Here is a 19275-nt window from a genome sequence, read left to right as displayed (position 1 = left end):
TAATTGACAACCAGCAACATATCTGAACTACAGCTATACTGGTGCTAAAATGCTTACCTGTAATTCTAAGACTAATCATTGCTAACGTTTTGTAAGTATGTATTAACTTACACTTATGCATGTACATATTTAAATACCAAAATTTGGATTGTGCCATATGATTTTAAATTCTAGTTTTTTTGTTTTATATTTATTATATGCCTATCACCCAACAGTCTTCAAAAACACAAATCATGTATAAGAGGTTTCTCTGGGTGAAGAACTATAAAGAATTCAAGAAAAAAGCAATTACCTATAAAACAAAACAATCCTCTTTCTCCTACAGTTACCCTCAACACTCCTGCCATTTTCGATTTGATTAGAAACACCTGAAAACAACTTACACTCTAGGGCTCACAACAGTCTTTTCATATTTAAACAGATCTATAAAAAAAAATATTGTATTCTTTACCTGAAATTTATTTAACTTTAGGGGGTACATCAAACACCAGAGTCTGATTTAAAAGTAAACAGGCCAGGCATAGTAGCTCACGCCTGTAATCCTGGAGCTTTGGAAGGCCAAGGCCAGATCACTTAAGGTCAGGAGTTCAAGACCAGCCTGGCCAACATGGCAAAACTCCGTCTCTGCTAAAAATATAAAAATTAACCAGGTGTAATGGCGCACACCTGTAATCCCAGCTACTTGGGAAGCTGAGGCATGAGAATCATTTGAACCCAGGCAGGGGAGGTTGCAGTGAGCCGAGATGGCGCCACTGCCCTCTAGCCTGGGCAACAGGGCAAGACTCTGCCTCAAAATAAATAAATAAATAAAAATAAACTGACTTAAATTATTTATTTTTCAGTTGTCATCAATTTGGCCGAATATACTCTTTGGTTTAGATACTATTACAAAGCCAACGAAGGTTAAAAGTTATAATTAAAACAGCAAAAACTTCTTTGGAAAAAAAATGGTTTCCTAACCTATATCGCAGAACAAGAACAGAAAAAATATTGCTAACAAATGAAATTCTTCTAAAAATAAAACCATACTTTGTTTTTAACTGTTGATACTTTTCTAGACAGAAAACGGTTAATATTTCCAAAGTTAAGAATACTCACATGTATATAAGCTTGAGTACCAGTAACAAGATGGCCAAACTTCTCTACAACTATCATTTCTAGTAAGAAAAGCCAGAAAGGTGATTCCAAACAACATCCCAACATGAGCCCGGGGAAACGTTCATGCACTGAGTAGTACCACTTGAACAGCCTGTGTCAGATGCTAAGGATGCAGAGAGGAAAACAAAAACAAAAACAAAAACCAGTCCTATACCCAAAAAGTAAGTGAATGGGCTCCTTAATAAGTAGCTTCCTCCAGTAATCTGACTTCCCGTAGCTGGAGCAGGCTGAGGAGCAGCGCTGCCTCTCAGAGAAAGGAGGGGGAAAGCAAAGGGCAAACTTTGTTAAAGTGAAACAGAAGAAGCATTTCCTCATCACAAATACATTTCCACTTTTCCACACCCTCTCCAGGTAAACACTAGCATGCATACCTGAGACACAAAAAGAAAAAACAGTAATGGTAATTGAGAATATCTTTGCCTGTTACAGGCTATTCAGTAAACAGGTAGGATGTCATCTCTGACAGATGCATAAGCTGGGATTATACATTGTTAGAAAAGGGGAAAATAGCACATGAAAATCAGAAGATATTTGAAACTGTTTGTAGAACAGATTAATTCACATCTGCAAGTCTATGTGAAGCAATTTATAATATATATTAAATGTTTTACATATTAGCTCACGTATAACATACAACAGTTCAGTCAACATATGAATGTGTATATGTGCGCATGTTTGTATGTTCACTGAACTATAAAAACACTTAAACAGTTGCTTGGAATCTCCTAACTACAAACGAATGCAATCTGAATCTATTATTTTCAAAATCTCTTCCTATTAAAAAAGCACATATCTGATGATTCCATTATCATATATACGAATATATGCATAAGAAAAAGTCAAGAAGGCACCATAGCTGATGATTCTATTAACATATGCACATACATGTAAGAAAACAAAGTCCGGAAGGCATCATGACAACATGCTGACAGTGGTTTTGTCCTCTGAGTGGCAGCATTAGAGGTGATTACTTCCTTCTTTATGCTTATCTGTGTTGTTTTTCCAAAATAAGCATGAATTAGCTGTATATAAAATGTTACATAACAGCCTCCAAGTTCTTAGATTTTTTTTTTTTTTTACAAAAGTGGACAAAGTTAAATATCCCATTTGCCATAATCAATATACTTACATAGTATGGTTCTGCTTCCCTTTCAGTTATCTCATCCTGATAAAGCGTGAAGCAAGTTGGAATTCGTCCAAACCACACATCTCGAAGCACATCTTTGTCATCTGTCATTCTTCCAGTGGTTAAAGCAGTACATACAGGCTAAATTCTTTTTTCAACAAAAGCCAAACTGAAAATAAAATGAAGAGCATTAGTCAGATCCTTGCAAGGATGAATGAATTTGCTAGAAAACAAAAGATTATTTAAAAAACGAATGCCATGAAGATTATCCACTTCAAAAAAAAAAAAAGGTATGATCGCCAATCTTTAGAATGCAAAAAAAGAGTACCAGAAATTCTAAATACAGAGTTATTATTTAAAGGAATCAGAAAAGTAACTAATTCAAAATTACATATGCAAGTAATGTTCATTGCATATTCAAGTAATGAACCACAGTCAAAATGAAACTATACTTGCATCATTCTTCCAAGCCCAGAAGAGTCTACTGCTTATCTAAACAGAAGCTTCACCCATACCGTATGAATCCTGACAGTCTAACTCCACAGGATCATTCTCACAATTACCCCTGCCCCATCCAATATATTCACCTTTTCCTACTCCAGATAGTTCTTCCTCTCTTCCTGCAAAAATACTCTCCCGTCTTAGAAAATATTTCTTTCACCTTAGGAAAAAATCTTTCTACAAACCCATTACCCATTCTAAATTTCATCCTGACCACAATTTAATCCAACCAATACTTCTATTTTAATTATTATACTTCTTTTTGTAATTCTGCTACCAAAAGTGACCTTTTAAACACCATTCTCTGTATACTATTATTCCCCTACCTAGTATGCTCCTCTCTTACCTATTCAAATTACTGCACTGCAAACCAAGCTCACAGTCCTCGGGCCGCAATGAAAGAGTAAATACTCCCATTTGGATATCTCAGAATATTCCCTATGTCACAAATACAGCACTAGATCTGCAAAACGATATTCTAGGTATGGCATAAGGACATAGCTTTTGACCTCTGTAATATCCAACTGCCTTCCAGTGCTAATACTCTACAACTGAATAACACAACACAATGCACCACATACGTAAATGCTGAAGTAAATACTGTTGATAATATAAGCTTAGAGTAACTCAATACATGGCACCTGGATACTAAGATTCAGTATACTTATCCAAATAATATTTATCTTTGATAGGCAGCTACTTCATAATTTATCACAATGTATCCTGTGAAAACATTCTAAATCTTGACTTTAGCCAAACAAGAATCATTAACACTGAATTATTGAAGTAGCTTGTTTCCCTTTTATTTCTCTTCCACTGACCAATGCCAAGTACATTAAGACTGTCATAAATTAATTAGTCAAAGAAAGAAAAAGTTGGAGGTCAACTGGATGCAATGTCATCTACAGGTAAGTAAACTGCAAGTGTTGGAAAAAATATGTCCAACATAAAAGTACTAGGCAACAAGAACGCTGGTTCTTAAACTGAGTCCAGTGCTCTCTTCCAGCAGGCTCCAGTGTTTTAACTTTTATTAAACTATATCCATAAAAACAGCTATTTTAAGCAAATGATATACATGCATGTAAACTTCATATCATGGTACATTGAGAGGCTTCAAATTCAAACAACCATTGAGTTTTTGCATAAGGCAAAAAATTTCCAAGTTTACAAATGACACAAAATCAACTCACTGAAAACAGGAAAGACCTCACTACTTCTTGATTACATTAATAGCTTGCTCTTTTTAAAGTAAATTTGCTAGTGGCAAAAAAATAATGAAATCTAGGTTATGACAAATAAGTAAATCTAAAATCGAATCTGATATAAAGGTGTATGCAGTTGTTTCTGCAGCCATGATACATCCAGTTAATCAACAGCTGCAACTAAGATTCACCTTTTGACGATGAAGAGAAAAACGATTTGAGACAAAGAGTTCCTTTACTAAAAATCTTTAATAAACTTTAATTACAAGCTTAAAGTTGAAGACACTATATTGTCACTATTGATATTATTTTTCTTCTCAGAAGAAGCAGACAGAAAATATGATCTAAGACAATTAATTGTTCTTCGCCCCTCCCCAAGCACTGTCCTCCTCTCAAGGAGGTATAATAATCTGATTGGTCAGATTCCAGGACACCATTTGGGCCATGTTTATTAATAGGCAGGAAACATCATAAACTAAAATATCATACATGTGAGTGTGGCTCCCTTCTCTCCCTCTAGGCTGTCAATGAGAACCCTGACCATCCTGCTCTTTCTTTCCATGACATTCTCTTCTGTTTCTCCTTTCCACATGTCAGGAACAGTGAAAGGAATAACCAATGCTCTCTGTTTCTGAGTCCCTTTCCAAAAGAGATACAAATATAGACAGGGGAAGGAGAACACCTCAAGACTCCAAACGCAGGCTTGCGTTTTAAAGTCTTATGTTCCAGCAAAGTTTACCAAAGTTCTACAGTAGGATTTTAAGTACAAAAGCTAGTGAAAGATAAATTGGTACTTTATTTCCCATATGCCATTGTTTCTTACATGTTTCTTTTTTTTTTTTTGGCAAGACCTCAAGGGAAGAACTATCTCAGCCCAAAGCAGCCAAAGGTATAATGTGATAGAGTTGATACAAATTTTGCAAAACAAACAAACTCTGCAAAACAGATTTATGAAAACTGCAAAGGAAGCTGCTTACCACCTCAAAATACACAGACCCAAATTTATAGTATCTTAAAATGTTAATCTTTCAAATATTAATGTTTACCTTAATAAATTATATAAGAATGCATGTTTCCAGTGAATACACTTAACCGTAAAAATATGTACAAAAAATTGGGGATTTCCAGAAATAGTGCCTTAATGCAATAGAAAAAAAAATTGGGGATACATGAATAAAACTAAAGGATGTAAGTTTTCAATAATCCTTTTTTAAAGAGGCAATAAAACAAAATTGAACTCTTGAGAGGCACTATAGACCAAGAGTTAGAAATGTAATATGTGGAGCCAAACTGTCTGGATCCAAAACTAGCTCCACCACTTACAGTGTGACCTCAAGTAAGTCATTTAACTTCTCTATTTCTGTTTTCTCATCTGTAAAATGGGAAAACAGCACTTACCACATTGGATACATGAATTAAATTAACACACGTAAAGCATGGCCGAGCACAGTGGCTCACACCTGTAATCCCAGCACTTTGGGAGGCCAAAGCGTGTGGATCACCTGAGATCTGGAGGTCAAGACCAGCCTAGCCAACCTGGTGAAACGCCATCTCTACTAAAAATACAAGTAAAGACCTTGAACAATGTCTATCATATAATATGTACTATAAAGGTTATCTACCATTATGATTTACAGAACATGTCTCAAAAAATGTTTAAAAGCTAACATTTAGAGACTTTAAAAACTAATAATCAAAAGTATTATATAAATTGGAATAATAGGAATAAAAAATAGCTAAAAATTTTGCAGTAAACACTGCTAATAATATGAAATTTAGAGTCAAATATCTAATTTGTTTGATATGCCTAGCTGTGTAACAGATGCTAGAAGAGTAATAATGAACTTTTAAAAACCTCAGTCATGGCCGGGCACAGTGGCTCACACCTGTAATCCCAGTACTTTGGGAAGCTGAGGCGGGTGGATCACGAGGTCAAAAGATCGAGACCACCCTGGCCAACACAGTGAAACCCCATCTCTACTAAAAATGCAAAAATTATCTGGGTGTGGTGGCACGAGCCTGTAGTCCAGGCTACTCAGGAGGCTGAGGCAGGAGAATCGCTTAAACCCAGGAGGAGGAGGTTGCAGTGAGCTGAGATTGTGCCACTGCACTCCAGCCTAGCAAGAGTGAGACTCCGTCCCCTACCAAAAAAAAAAAAACAAAAAAAACTAAAAAAAAAAAACTCCTCAGTCAATAACAAGGTATAATCTCCAAATCTACTAAACATACCATACACTTACTGTCCTTTCTGTGCCTTTGCCCATGCTAGTGGTCCCCTTAACCTAAAGCAGCCTTCTCTATCTTGTCTTCCAACTTAAACATCCTTTAGAATCCAGCTCAAAATAACCTTTCTTCTACACATAACTCAGGCAGAGCCCTCTTTGTTTTCTTTCGGCACCTCTACTTTTCCTCTACCCTTGTAAGTTTATATCAATGGTATTTACTTGCACATCTCCTCCAGTAGACTGTAACAGATTCCCTTAGGGAAAAGGATCGTATCTCATTCATCTTTTTACCTCTGATACTTGGAATGGTATCTGGAATTCACTGGTGCTCAAAAAACGCTTACTGAATTTGAATTTGTTGGAAAGACAATGTATAAATATAAAATTACAGAACCAAACAGAATCCCGAAAAATGAGGTAAACAGATGAGATTAGATAACAAAAATTAGATAACAGATTATATACTACTTTAAATATCAAGTAACTCTAGAAACACTACACATTTTACATTACCTCATACTTGATACAAGCCTGTATGTTCCCATTTTACAAATTATAAATTTGAGATGAAGATGTCAGATGATTTTTTCTAAAATCTTGTGGCTAATAAATGGCAGAACCCAAATTAGAAGCCACATCCTAACTCAGATTTCTAATCTCATACTCTTTCCATCATACTATACTGATTGCCAGCATCCCTTCCAACTCCAAAACATCCGTATGCCCATGGTACAATTAAACGTTACTTTATGAGAGCTTTCACGGGGCGGGGGAAAAGGGGTATTGGAGATATTAATATATCCCATAGTGTTCAAAGAATTTTAAAAGATGTGGAACTTGAAGAACGGGTAGAATATGGACAGGCAAAAATGTGACAAATACTCTAATAGGCCAAAACAGCATCAATAAAGGTATTAAGTAAGCAGGCGCAACATATGCCAACTTTTAAGAAAATTTTTAGTTGAGAGTAGCATTAACAAATAATGAAAGAGCTGATACTGTAACATGTTATAACATTACATGTGACCTTTAGGCAAGTCACTTTACTTCACTAAGCCTCAATTTCCTTACTTGTGAAATGGAATTAATATTACTCAAGTCACAAAGTTGTTCCGGAAAAAGAAAAAATCCATAAAGTGTTTGACACAATAATGGACACATGGTGAGTGCTAAGAAATGTAAGCAATTATTATTCCTCTAATGTCAAATCTGTAAATGTAAAATGGGACTAGACCATGAAGCATACCAAATAGAAGACTGGGGGCAATCTCAATTTAATCCACCAGTCCTATAGTGCCTACAGATTTTAGAATGGTAAAAATAAAAACAATTCCCTGGTAGCAGTGCACAAAAGAAGAGCCTTGAGTCAGAGAGGCTAGCCAGGAAGAAATTTCAGCAACTAAGGCAAAAAGTAATGAGTGTCTGACCTAGAGAGGTAGTCGTGGACTGGTGAAAAACAGATGAGTCTTTCCAAGGAAGAAAGAGAAGTTGGTGAAAAATGATTGAAGGATAAAGAACAAGGGCAGAGAAGATTTAGAAGTTGACAGCATGCAAAATACAGTAAGGTAGTTAAGGGGCTTTGAAATCAGACTGACATGGGTTTAAACGCTGATTTCCACCTATTCATGTGTCTTGGACAACAAACCCATCCCCTTTGAATCTCATATTTGTAAAATGAAGATAACTGTAATTTTCACAGGGCTGTTACGTGTTTAGCACATTTGGTAACCAATCAATAAACAATGTATCTTTTAGTACACAGTTTCCTCATATTTCCAAGGCTCCTCTGCTTTAACACTCTGTCCCTCTTTTGGCCAACTCTTTTATCCTCTCTGGGCCAACTCTTAAGAGTCAGCTTAATATCAGCTCCTTGGGAAGCTTTCCCCTAAGCAGCCTCCAGTCTAATTACTACTACGTTTTTTGTTTTTTTTTTTTGAGACAGAGTCTTGCTCCGTCACCCGGCTGGAGTGCAGTGGCACAATCTCAGCGCACTGCAAACTCTGCCTCTCAGGCTCAAGCGACTCTCCTGCCTCAGTCTCCCAAGTAGCTAGACTACAGGCACGCACTACCACGCTTGGCTAATTTTTGCATTTTTAGCAGAGATGGGGTTTCATCGTGTTGGCCAGAATGGTCTCGATCTCCTGACCTTGTGATCTGCCTGCCTCGCGCCTGCCTTGGCCTCCCAAAGTGCTAGGATTACTGGTGTGAGCTACCTCACCTAGCTCTTATTACTTCCATAATAGCAGGCACTACCATGCAATGCAGTTATCTGTTTATCTTATCTGTCTCCTGCACCTCCCCATATTGAACTGGGAGTTCTTTGCCAGTGAAATTGAGTCATATGTACCTTCTTATCACCAATGTTAGTATAGTTAGCACATAGCAGGCTTTGAATGGGGAAAATATATACATATATGAATCTAGCTACTTAAGAAATTTTCTCCCTAAATTCTCTTCCAAATCAGTACAGTCATGCTTTAAATTCAGCATATTTTGTTATTTTAGAAAGATTTTCCATCTCCTACATATACTACACCATCATCACCATCCATCCAATTTCAAGGAAATATCTTGGAAATAAAGAAATTCCAACCCGTGATGCAATCTACTAGAAGTAAGTTTCTTGAGAGCAGGGGCTATACTTGACTATTTTATTTTCTGCATCTAGTTCAGAGCCTGGGACAGAGTAGGTACCCAAACCAACAACATCTGTTAACCAATCAGTCATTCAGTAAATGGCACAGTGTGGTAACAATATAATGCACAACTAACAGTTTCTGCCACTCTACACACCAAGAAAGACTAACCTACCACCTGAAGTAATTTTCATTGACAACTACCTAGAAATATCAAACACTCACTAGACTAAGCGTGTAAACATCAAAAAATAATAATCTATGCTGGCTGATCTTCCTTTAAATTCTAAACACTAACCTCAAAACCAGGTCCTCAGTACTGCCTAAAGTTCCTACTTTTCCCTAGTCCATTTATTCTCCCACTTTCCCAGATCACTATGCCATACTTTCTCCTCCCTCAAATGTTCACTTCTTCTTCCTCCTCCTCCTCCTCTCTCTCTCTCTCTCAGCTAATGGCCTTGCTTTCTATTTCCTTCTATCCTGTTACTGTGAATCAGTGAGTCTCAACAGGAATTTTACCAAATAGCCCCACCCTGGGAGGCAGGAAATTTTGTAAATCTCTCCAAACTCTAAAAGTTGAAATGCTCCAGGACTCAGTCCTTGAACCACTCCCATGGAGACCTCTCACATGGTTTTAAATAACACTTATACATTTTCACTCCCACATTTTTATCTTCTGTCCAGACTTCTCTTTTGAACTGGCTGGCTTTACATATACATATGACATTTCCATTTAGAAATTTAACATATATAAAACCGAAAACCATTTCAGATCTTCCTTCCTCCTCTTTCCTATCACTATCACTCTGTGGTCTTTTCTATTTCACAAAGTGGGAAAGTCCTCTTTTTTTAAGAGACAGGGTTTCACTGTCACCCAGGATGGACTACAGTGACAGGATCAAGGGTCACTGTAACCTTGAGCTCAAGGGGGTCAAGTGATCCTCCCCTCCCATCTCAGCCTCCCATATAGCTAGGACTACAGCCTCATGCCACTACGTCCAGCTAATTTTTTGTTTTTATTTTGTAGAGATAGGGTTGTTATGTTGCCCAGGCTGGTGATTCTTCCAGAGTTGGTATTACAAGCATGAGCCACCATGCCCGGCCAAGTTCTATTCTTTAGTTGCTCAGTCCGTAACCCTTGGAATCATCCTTGACCCTTCTTCTACCTACTTGCTCTAAAATGTCTAGAATCTGGTCATTTCGCACTACCTCCACTATTACTACCCTGATTCAAGTCACTTTGACCCTTAACCTGGATAAATGCAATGGCCTACTAACAGCTCTATATCTGCATCCGCTGCATACAGACAACACAGCAATCAGATCTTTTAAAACACAAGTTAGATCACCTTACTGCTTATTCAAAATCCAACTCATTCTAAGTACAAACTAAAGTTCTTATAAATTCCTACATGGCCCCAAATGACTTGGCCCCATTTCCACCTAAGTATCCACTACTTCTTTCCCTCCTGTTCATCCATTTCCAGCCAAACTAGCTCCTGTCTCCGGGATTCTGTGGTAGCTCTTTCCAAGTGGCACCCTTCTTTATCACCTTTAGGCCTCCACGTTAATATCACCTTTTCTATGGCCACCACTCCCATCTCTTGGGCATTCCCTATATCCCTTCATTGCTTTATTTTTTTCTCTAGCACTTTCCACCACTTGACATATACAGTTGACCCTCCATACCCATGGGTTATTTGTCCTTGTATGCAACTAATCATGGATGAAAAAATATTCAGGGAAGAAAAAAAGGTCAGTACTGAACATGTATAGACTCTTTTGTCATTATTCCCTAAACAATACACTACAACAACTATTCATACAGCATTTATGTTGTATTGGGTATTAAGAGTAATCTAGAGTTGAGTTAAAGATAGGAGGATGTGCACAGGTCATCTGCAAACACTACACCATTTTATAACAGGGACTTGAGCATCTGAGGACTTTGGTATCCAAGGGAGGTCCTGGAACCAATTTCCCACAGATACCAAGGGACAGGAAAGACTGTACTTTAATTTTTTTTATCAATGTCTCCTCACCCCATCCCCAAAGTGGAACTTCATTATGGCAGGGATTTTTATTCTTTTGTTCACTGTTTCATTTACTGTTTTATCCAGTCCCTAACACATAGGAGGTACTCAGTTTGGGGGAAATTAATGAAATAAACACACACTTGAGGTGTGCGCACTATTCTAAAAACTCATATCCATACAGTTCCATTCTGTTCATTTTTACCTAATTTTAAGTAGTATTTCTTTGAAGATCAAAGCACACACTTACATCTGGTGTAAAATTCCTCTCAATTACTACCCTCAGCCCAACATCCTTATTTTCAAATTCAAAATTAAACCAGAAACTCCCTCTATGGAAATCACAAATAGTGCATTTCAGAGCCAAGTATCCAGTTTCAAGGTTTCAGAAATTTAACAAGCCAATTCTGGAAGGCTTTGGAAGTTCAGCTACTGTCTGATAAGTCTCCGGGTTCTGACTGCTCAAGACATGCTGTGCCTCCTCACCCCTCAGAAAAATCTAGAATTAATACAGTTCCTAGGCTCCTCAAGTTCAGGATAATTTTAAAATAACCCAAAGTACAAATGAAGTATGTAAAAGTGTCCTGCCAACAGAAAATGTCTTTGGTAGCACTAAATATTATCATCAAAATAAGACAAGGAATACCGTAACAAGATAAATTGCTTGTAGGACATACCCACTGAGTTTGGACAGATTCGCATTGCACTGGGCAGTAACCAAGGTTTAAATAACTGTTCCATGAAAAATTCAGGTCCTGTACTGAACTCTGGAGCCTGCGACTAGGCTCTCGCTTTCCTACCTTAAGAAGCAACAGACAGATACCCCAAGAGGGACCTCACAGGCCACACCCGCCAACCAGCCTCCGGGCTCCGGGGGCGGCGTCTCGCCAACCCCACCTCTGCCCAGAGGAACCACCTTCACCCGCCATAGCCGCCGGGCGGGCGCTCCTCCAGGCAGCTACTCACCCCTCCTTCCTACCACACCTACCTGGCCCCTCCCCAGCCCCCCTCCTCTAGGAATTTCCTCACACTAGGGGACACACACACGTACCCTATCCGAAGCGACGGCTCCTCCTTCCGGCTCCCCTCACCGGTGGGGACGCCTGGATCCCGGGCTCCAGTGGGGCGGCCGGGCAGGTTGCCTGCCTGACACACTGTCCTGCGGGTACGCGGCAGCAGGACTCCAGGAAGCCCGCGCAGCCGCAAAAAGCACTGGCGCGGAGGTCGGAGCCGAACCCTGCCGCACTTCCGCCCTCTGGTATCCAGCGAATACAACCGGCAGCGCCGCGGAGCCCTGGAAGCTCACCACAAGTCCAGTCACCCTCGGCGCCCGGAGATGACGTCACGAGACCCCACGTGGCCCGAACCCCGCCCTCAGTGTTCTGCCCAACCCCGCAAGGAGGCCCGAGCCGCTCTTGAGCATGCGCCAACGGAGCAGCGCGCTGGAACTCGGGGCTTTGAACTCGAACTTCATAGCTTCTACCTTCTGGGAGTCTCGCGTCAAAGCGTAGTCATTGGGGCTTGGGGAGGTTAATGTAACAGTTCCATAAGAACAGTTTTTAAAATATTGAAACACTGCCTCCCTAAAGCTTCATCGCAACATCCCTTTCTTCCTGGCATCACACAACAGTATTAATAAAAACATTAGTTTTCAAAGTACTTTCCCATCCGTTTTCTCATTTGATAGAGATGAGACTTTGTTAGAACCGCGGCAGGCATTAATTGCCGAATTTAACAGAAGACTATGTAAGTACTGAATCCTCCCACCAATCCAAGAGTACATATCTTTATCTTACTCTTTGTGAAAATAAGTAGTAAACTTACTAATAAAGAATGTTTGAATTGGCTCTTTCCAGAAGTCTTACCAGGCATTTAAGGTTTTTCTCTTAATTACACATGCCCTAATGCTATGCATGTTAAGTAAGTACTGTACTGAGACTCAAAACAGGGTCTTGATAATTGGTAAGATAAGGAAAACTCTAGTAGTAGCACAGGATTCTTTTACAAAGAAAAATCTTCTTGGAATCAGACTAAGTACAATTATTTTCAAATGGTAAATTGCAGTCCCTTAGTGGATATCTAAAACAAGTTAGGGAAGCATGACCAGCATCTTATTAAATGAAATAAAAGTATAAAATACCAGCATGCTTCACACATGTAAAGGGTAAATATTGTTTCCTAAATTTTTTACTTCAGTGTATATGTAGTGTACACTGGATAAAAATGTGAAATACATTTCTTAGTAAGGGTAGCAGTCAGAAAAGTTTGAAAGCCACAGTTTTGGTCTTCTTCACCTATTCCATGCAGAAATCCTCACTACAGTGTCCCCAGTAAACAGCCACTAGCCACTGTAAGAAAGCTCGTGGGATGAAGGTCCCTCGCCTTCCCAGACAAAAGTATATAAAATTTCCATCAAAATGTATCAAATAAGAGGCTCAATTGAGGGGTGCATAGATGGAAAAGCATGTGCTTAACCAAGTACAATAAAACATAACAGTAGAATCTGAGTTGGTAGTTTCATTGTAAAAGGGCATTCACTGTACAATTTGTTCAACTTTACTGTGTGTTCAAAATTTTTTCCTAACAAAATGTTGGGACAGCCACAGTGGCTCATGCCTGTAATCCCAGCACTTTGGGAGGATCAGGTAGGAGGATAACTTGAGCCCAGGAGTTCAAGACCAGCCTGCACAACATAGCAAGACCCCATCTCTACAAAAAACACAAAAATTAGGAGGGCATGGTAGTATAGTCCCAGCTACTTCAGTGGTTGAGGAAGGAGGATCACGTGAGCCCAGGATGTCAAGGTTGTAGTGAGCTATTATTGTATCGCTGCAGCCTGGATGACAGAGGGAGACCCTGTCTCCAAAAAAAAAAAAAAAAAAAAAAAAGGCATTGGGGGGAAACTGTGTATGAAGAAACCCAATAGGTGAAAGGTGATTATTTGACTTAAAATTCAACTTCCTGTGACTTTTATAAATTAACCCTGTTTTCTTCCTTTCTCCCATTGTCCTTCTCTCTTCCTCATCGATCTACAACATACAACAGAAATAACTAACTCCTCTTCTAAAAGACAGCATTTCAATATGAAAAGGTAGCTCTTGTGCCCTGTAATGCGCTCAGGGATAAACGTTATCATTTCTTTCAGCCATCCTTCACATGCCGTGTCTCTCCTCTGGATATGGTCCAGCTATCAGTGTTCCTATTATACAGTAGTTGCACTCTTTTCTATAGGATGATGGTGCTCCTTAAGCAGAAATTTGGAAATTGGAAATAAGGGGAATTTTATGTTTGTTCTCTGTCGTTTCCATTTTTGAACATTATGCCTTCTCTCCAAATCAGTGGCACTGTAAATTTTTAATTTTTTTTTCTATGAAGATAACTTTTAAAGAGCTCTTTTTGGTTGGCCTTACCATTTCCTCCAAGCTTTAGCTTATTGGGGGTGACTCTCAGGCAGCCTTTGATTTGTGCAAACCTGTTTATAAAGTCCTCTTTTCAACAAAAGTCAAATACACAAATCCTCCAAAATTCTGGTTTTAAAGAGAGACTCTAAAGAAGTCTTCGTTAATAAATTGCTCTCTTTTCTTTTCACTGTAATATTTTGTAGTTTTAAAGTCTGGCTTTTATTTTTGCACATCTCACAATTTGCAAGACTCAAAGCTGTGAGATCATAACTTTATTCTAAATTTATTTAAATCTGCTTTCCTAAAATTTAAGTTATCTTGACTGCCTCCATGAACTCTAACCATCTCTGGTTATCATGATCTTACTTCCTGACCTGAGGTCTCATTCTGCTCTCTTTTATCTCTGTCCTGTTGGTTTCAGAGGATGATTGAAGCCTAATTTAATTCTTCTATTAATACTTCAACTTAGTTTACATCCATCACCCTACCATCTATATTAGGTATTTCTCCTAATGCTATCTCTCCCCAATCCCCCACCCCCTGCTATTCCTCCGCTACCCACCCCTACACCCCAGACCCTGGTGTGTGATGTTCCTCTCCCTGTGTCCATGTGTTCTCATTGTTCAACAGCCATTTATGAGAACATGTGATATTTGGTTTTCTTTTCTTGTGTCAGTTTTCTGAGAATGATGGTTTCCAGTTTCATCTATGTCCCTGCAAAGGACATGAACTCATCCTTTTTTATGGCTGCATGGTATCCCATGGTATATTTGTGCCATATTTTCTTTATCCAGTCTATCATTGATGGGCATTTGGGTTGGTTCCAAGTCTTTGCTACTGTGAAGAGTGCTGCAATAAACATATGTGTGCATGTGTCTTCATAATAGTAAACCTTTGGATATATACCGAGGAAAGAGATTGCTGGGTCAAATGGTATTTCTATTTCTAGATCCTTGGGGAATTGCCGCACATTCTTCTACAATGGCTGAATTAATTTACACTCCCACCCACAGTGTAAAAGTGCTCCTATTTCTCCACATACTCTCCAGCATCGTTGTCTCCTGATTTTTTAATGGTCCCCATTCTAACTGGCGTGAGATGGTATCTCAGTGTGGTTTTGATTAGCATTTCTCTTTGACCAGTGATGATGAGCTTTCTTTCATGTGTTTGTTGGCTGCATAAATGTCTTCTTTTGAGAAGTGTCTGTTCATACCCCCTGCCCTCTTTTTGATGGGGATGGCTAATTTCTTCTTTCCTCCTAGCTTCCTTTCCCTGCTGCCCTGCCTTTCTCTTCAAAATTCAACAGTATCAAATATCTTGTAAGACTTCTGTGCACTAAGGCTATGCCATGCTTCTATGACTTTGTTGCTGTGGTCGCTGCTGCCTGGAACAATATCCCCAGCCCCAGCCCCATCACCACGCTCTTTCTTCTTCACTTGCCACACACCACTCATTTTCAAGACTCAGTTCACGTTTTGGGAAGTTTTTCCTGACCCACCCAATTTGGGTGTGTTGGTCCTCATGGTTTCCTTGGTCATTTTTTGATCACCAATGCCCAGCCTAATGCCTGGCATTTATTAAATGTTTGTCAAAGTAAACAAAGCTGAACATGTACTCTCTTTCAGGATTCCTATCAGTTTTACCTCATCATTTAAATTGTTCCTCATAGCTTAGCGTTTAGGTAGAAATTGATCATTTTGTTACTTCATCAATGTCTGAGGGAGCAAATCAGCAAGGCAAGTTGAAAGTAATTGAGATGCACTGCCATTAGCAGAGTGGGTCTCCAGCAGTCACTAGCAGTTAAAGTTTTCCACCATCACCATATCCTATCTCAGTGCCAGTTTTATCATCTGTTCCATCTGGCTGGACACTCTGCAGTGTATTCCCAGAACACAACCACACTTCTGTTCCTCTACCCTTTCATCTCTACTCAAATGATACCTCTCCGCTGCTAGAATGGAGACTCCCAGAAAGCTGGCATGAATTCCTATATAAAAAGGCTACAAACGGGAGTTCCACAGACTGGAACTGGACTACTTGTATGATTACTGTAACGTACATTAACCCACTTCAGCATACAAAATGTGATATGAATGTGCTGGTATATAAGCTTCAATTTTACTCACACAAACAGAGAATTCCAGGCTCCCATGATGGCCAGGCAGCAACATATTAGAAAGATCACACTTCAGGAGCACATATCACAAGGATATCTATTATCACCATCTTTATCTACATCATGTGGTTCCTAATTAGCATAGTGAACGTCAGAGATGGGTTTTTATTTTTGGCTTGCTCAAAAGTATGATAAATCTTAAAAATAAGATGCCACATATGAAATTAGCAAAATTTAAAATATATGGGATTTGGGTTGGGCATGGCGGCACGTGCCTGTAGTCCCAGCAACTTGGGAGGCGGAGGCATGAGAATCACTTGAACCTGGGTGGCAGAGGTTGCAGTTAGCCAAGATCGTGCCACTGCACTCCAGCCTGGGCGACAGAGTAAGACTCTGTCTCTAAAATAAATGAATAAATAAATTTGAATACACTTTAGCTGCTTCTGAAGTGTGGTCTTTCTAATGTGTTGCTGCCTGACCACCGCCGAAGCATAACAAGAGGCATACCTCATTATACAGTGGTTCACCTTATTGCTCTTGGCAGAGAGTGTGTTTTTTACAAATTGAAGGTTAGTGGCAACCCTGCGTCGGGCAAGTCTATTGGTGTCGTTTTTCCAACAGCATGTGCTTACTTCATGTCTCTGTCACATTTTGGCAATTCTCCCAATATTTCAAACATTTTCATCTGTGATGGTGATCTGGGATCAGTGGTCTTTGACGTAACTATAGTAATTGTTTGGGGGCACTATGAACCACATCCACGTAAGATGGTGAACTTAACTGATAAATGTGTGTGTTCTGACTGCTCAGACCACCAGCCCTTCCCCTATCTCTTTCCCTCTCCTCTGGCCTCCCTATTCCCTGAGACATTGCAATATTGAAATTAGGCCAATTAATAACTCTATAATGGGCTATAATGGCCTCTAAGTGTCAGGTAAAAGGGGGAAAAAAGCACATCTCTCACTTTAAGTCAAAAACTAGTAATGACTAAACTTAGTGAGGAAGGCATATCAAAAGCTGGGACAGGCTGAAAGCAGGCCTCTTGGGCTAAACAGCCAAATTATGAATGCAAAATAGTTCTTGACAGAAATTAAAAGTGCTGCCCCAGTGAACACACAAATGATAAGAAAGCAAAACAGCCTTATTGCTGATAGGGAAAAAGTTTGAATGGTCTGGATAGAAGATTGAGCCAGCCACGATATTCCCTTAAGCCAAAGCCTAATCAAGAGCAAGGCCCTAACTCTTCAATTCTATGAAAGCTAAGAGAGATGTGGAAGCTGCAGAAGAAACACTGGAAGCTAGCAGAAGTTGGTTCATGAGGTTTAAGGAAAGGAGCCATCTCCATAATATAAAAGTGCAAGGTAACGCAGCAAGTGCTGATATAGAAGCTGCAAGTTACCCGGAAGACCTAGCTAAAATCATTGATAAAGGTGGCTACACTAAACAACAGATTTTCAGTATAGACAAAACAGCCTTCTAATTAGAAGATGCCATCTAGGCTGTCCATAGCTAGAGAGGAGAAGTCAATGCCTGGCTTCAAAGAACAGGCTGAGTCTCTTGTTAGAGGCTAATGCTGCTGGTGACTTTCAAGTTGAAGCCAATGTTTATTTGCCAGTCTGAAAATCCTAGGACTCTTACAAATTATGCTAAATCTATTCTGCTTGTGCTCTAGAAATAGAACACAAAGCCTGGATGACAGCACACCTGTTTATAGCACAATGTACTGATTTTAAGCCCACTATTGAGACCTACTGCTCAGGAAAAAAGAGTCCTTCAAAATATTATTGCTCATTGATAGTGTACACAGTTACCCAAGAGCCCTGATGAAAATGTACAAGGAGATTAATGTTGTTTTCATGCCTGCTAACAAAACATTCATTCTTCAGCCCATGGATCAAGGAATAATTTTGACTTTCAAATCTTATTGTTTAAGAAATACATTTTTTTAAGGCAATAGCTGCCATAGATCATGATTCCTCTGATGGAGCTGGCTAAGTAAATTGAAAGTATTCCAGAAAGGATTCATTATTCTAGATTCCATTAAGAGCATTTGTAGGCCAGGTGTGGTGGCTCACTCCTGTAATCCCAACACCTTGGGAGGCTGAGGTAGGAGGATCGCTTGAGCCCAGAAGTTTGAGATCAGCCTGGGCAACACAACGAGACACCATCTCTATAAGTAATAAAAAAGTTAGCCAGGTGTGGTGGCATGCGCCTGTGGTCCCAGCTAGTCAGGAGGCTGAGATGAGAGGATCATTTAAGCCTAGGTGGTTGAAGCCACAGCGAGCTGTCATCTGCACTCCAGCAGACTGGGTGGTAGAGTAAGACCCTGTCTCAAAACAGAACAGAACAGAACAGAACAGAACAGAACAGAACAGAACAAAACAAAACAAACAACAGAACATTTGTGATTCATAAAAATGTTGTTAACATTAACAGGAGCTTGGCAGAAGTTGATTCTGATCATCAAATATGACTTGGAGAGGTTCAAGATATCACTGCAGATGTGGCGGAAAGAGCAATAACTATAAGTAGAAGTGAACCTGAAGATGTGACTGAATTACTGCAATCTCATCATAACATTTTAACAGATGAGGAGCTACACCTTATGGGTAAACAAAGAAAATGGTTTCTCGAGATAGAATCTACTCCTAACAAGAAAAAAACAAACAACAACAATAACAGCAAAAGAATCTACTCCTGGTGAAGATGCTGTGAACATTGTTGAAATGACAACAAAGGATTTAGAATATTCCATAAACTTAGCTGATAAAGCAGCAACAGAGTTTGAGAGGATTGACTCTAGTTTTGAAAAAAAGTTCTAGTGTCAGTAAAATGCTATCAAACAGCATCACATGCTGCAGAGAAATCTTTCATGAA

The 19275-nt window shown here is 39.3% G+C and overlaps 1 protein-coding gene and 1 long non-coding RNA gene across 9 annotated transcripts in view; both read right to left on the bottom strand.

The window, feature by feature from the left end:
* The window catches only part of ATG5 (autophagy related 5), a 179585-nt gene extending 167360 nt beyond the window's left edge, over positions 1 to 12225 (bottom strand). For 2 of the 8 annotated variants that reach the window (XM_032275141.1, XM_032275143.1), the window contains exons 1-2: positions 11933 to 12223; positions 2288 to 2453 (exon numbers count right to left, since the gene is read on the bottom strand). In XM_032275141.1, the coding sequence (XP_032131032.1) occupies positions 2288 to 2395 (108 nt within the window). In that variant the 5' untranslated portion in view covers positions 2396 to 2453; positions 11933 to 12223. Of the gene's footprint in view, positions 1 to 1098; positions 1190 to 2287; positions 2454 to 11932 lie in introns of those variants that run through there. The other 6 variants (XM_032275142.1, XM_032275137.1, XR_004267922.1 and 3 more) reach the window with 5 other exon arrangements.
* A 3214-nt stretch (positions 12226 to 15439) lies between these two features.
* On the bottom strand, positions 15440 to 18348 carry LOC116549057. Its single transcript, XR_004267691.1, has 3 exons — positions 18338 to 18348; positions 17118 to 17121; positions 15440 to 15532 (listed from the first exon to the last, which is right to left on the bottom strand). It is a non-coding gene; the product is annotated as an uncharacterized LOC116549057 (long non-coding RNA).
* Between the last annotated feature and the right edge of the window lie 927 nt (positions 18349 to 19275).

The sequence above is a fragment of the Sapajus apella genome, unplaced genomic scaffold (assembly GCF_009761245.1).
Source record: "Sapajus apella isolate SASKATOON/1434 unplaced genomic scaffold, GSC_monkey_1.0 scaffold6, whole genome shotgun sequence".
In the NCBI taxonomy this organism is placed as follows: domain Eukaryota; kingdom Metazoa; phylum Chordata; class Mammalia; order Primates; family Cebidae; genus Sapajus; species Sapajus apella.
The sequence above is the reverse complement of the archived record's forward strand: the minus strand, read 5'-3'. Positions and strand labels throughout refer to the sequence as shown.